At 31.5% G+C, this 1,340-nt stretch overlaps 1 protein-coding gene across 1 annotated transcript; it reads right to left on the bottom strand.

The window, feature by feature from the left end:
* Positions 1-582: 582 nt before the first annotated feature.
* Positions 583-1,340, bottom strand: LOC149884133 (zinc finger BED domain-containing protein 4-like). The gene is made up of 2 exons (XM_090098697.1): positions 1,043-1,340; positions 583-980 (listed from the first exon to the last, which is right to left on the bottom strand). The coding sequence occupies exons 1-2, from the start codon at positions 1,338-1,340 to the stop codon at positions 583-585; spliced, it is 696 nt and encodes a 231-aa protein (XP_089954823.1).

Here is a 1,340-nt window from a genome sequence, read left to right as displayed (position 1 = left end):
CTGTTAAGCTATATCTCTTTGCAGTATATACATTTCCACCTATACTAAAGTCTTTAACTCTTCACAGAAGACGGTGGGCAGCTTAAATACTTTAAAGCAAGCTTTGCTAATAGTCGCATTTTGGTTTTCTGTGATTTCCACCACAACAAATGATTGCTTTCTTTGTCAATAAGGTCTTCATTTGAGTAGTGTTGAATTTTGTTTAATAAAGATTCATTTGAAATTAAAGTTTGTGGTTGACCAATTTATTTAGAATTAAATCCTACAAGTTCTTCGAAGCAATTGTCAAAACCCATTTCTACTATATCTTTCTATTCATTTAGTACTGTACCATTATTTTCATATTCTGAGTCAATATTTTCAATGTCACAAGCTGCAGACCGATCATTTTCAGTAACTTTAATGTTTTTTATATTTTCATGGGTTTTAATAAGCTGAATGGTTATGTTCTCAGTACTTTTTTCAGCAGCTGAAAAGGTGTTTTCATTTTTGAACATTTTTAATTTGAATCTGGGATCAAGAAATATTGACAAGATGATGTTATAGTTATCAGTATATTGTTTGAAACAATTCTCCATTGAATTAGTTGTCATCAATTAAAGCTTTATTAATGAAATGTTTCAAAAACTGTATCTGTGGTATAATATCTGAGACAATAGAATTTCTTTCACTCAAGGGAACTCTTGTTTTGTGGAAATCTTTTAGCAAAACACAAAACTGTCCAATAATCATCCATTTGTTTGCATTTAATAAAGGAAGCTTACCATTTTCAAGTGCATATATGGTTAGAGTTTTCCTTTGTTCATAAATTAGTTCTAACATATGACAGGTACTATTCCACCTTGTTGGAACATTTTGAATAAGTTTGTGCTTAGGAACATTGTTTGCTTCTTGAAGAGCTTTAAGTTTAGAGCAGGCTTGGGGAGAATGGCTAAAATGCCCAACAATTGAATGCCAGTTTACAATGACATTCTTGACAACTGTTTGTTCAAAAATACACTCATTAATTACTAGTTGCAGTGTGTGTAAAAACAAGCCATACTATCATATGGGCTATCTTTAATAGCCTTAACAATATTTGTACCATTATCTCTAGCTATTAAATGAATTTTTGAAGGTGATATTTTAAATTCAGCCATAATATCTTCAATCAATTCAGCAATATTTGCTGCTGTATGCCTCTCAGGAAAAGGAGCTACTCTAAGTACAACAGTTTTCTGATTAAATGTATTGTCTAAACAGTGACCTGTCAGGCTAATGAAGCTTTCATTTGAACTACTGGTCAATATATCAGTATTAAAGCTTATGAACTCAGCAACTGAGTAAACATGGACAGCCAT

The sequence above is a fragment of the Hydra viridissima genome, unplaced genomic scaffold, assembly GCF_058129835.1.
Source record: "Hydra viridissima isolate aposymbiotic clone 2 unplaced genomic scaffold, HvirCarnegie_v1 scaffold_9, whole genome shotgun sequence".
NCBI lineage: Eukaryota > Metazoa > Cnidaria > Hydrozoa > Anthoathecata > Hydridae > Hydra > Hydra viridissima.
The sequence above is the reverse complement of the archived record's forward strand: the minus strand, read 5'-3'. Positions and strand labels throughout refer to the sequence as shown.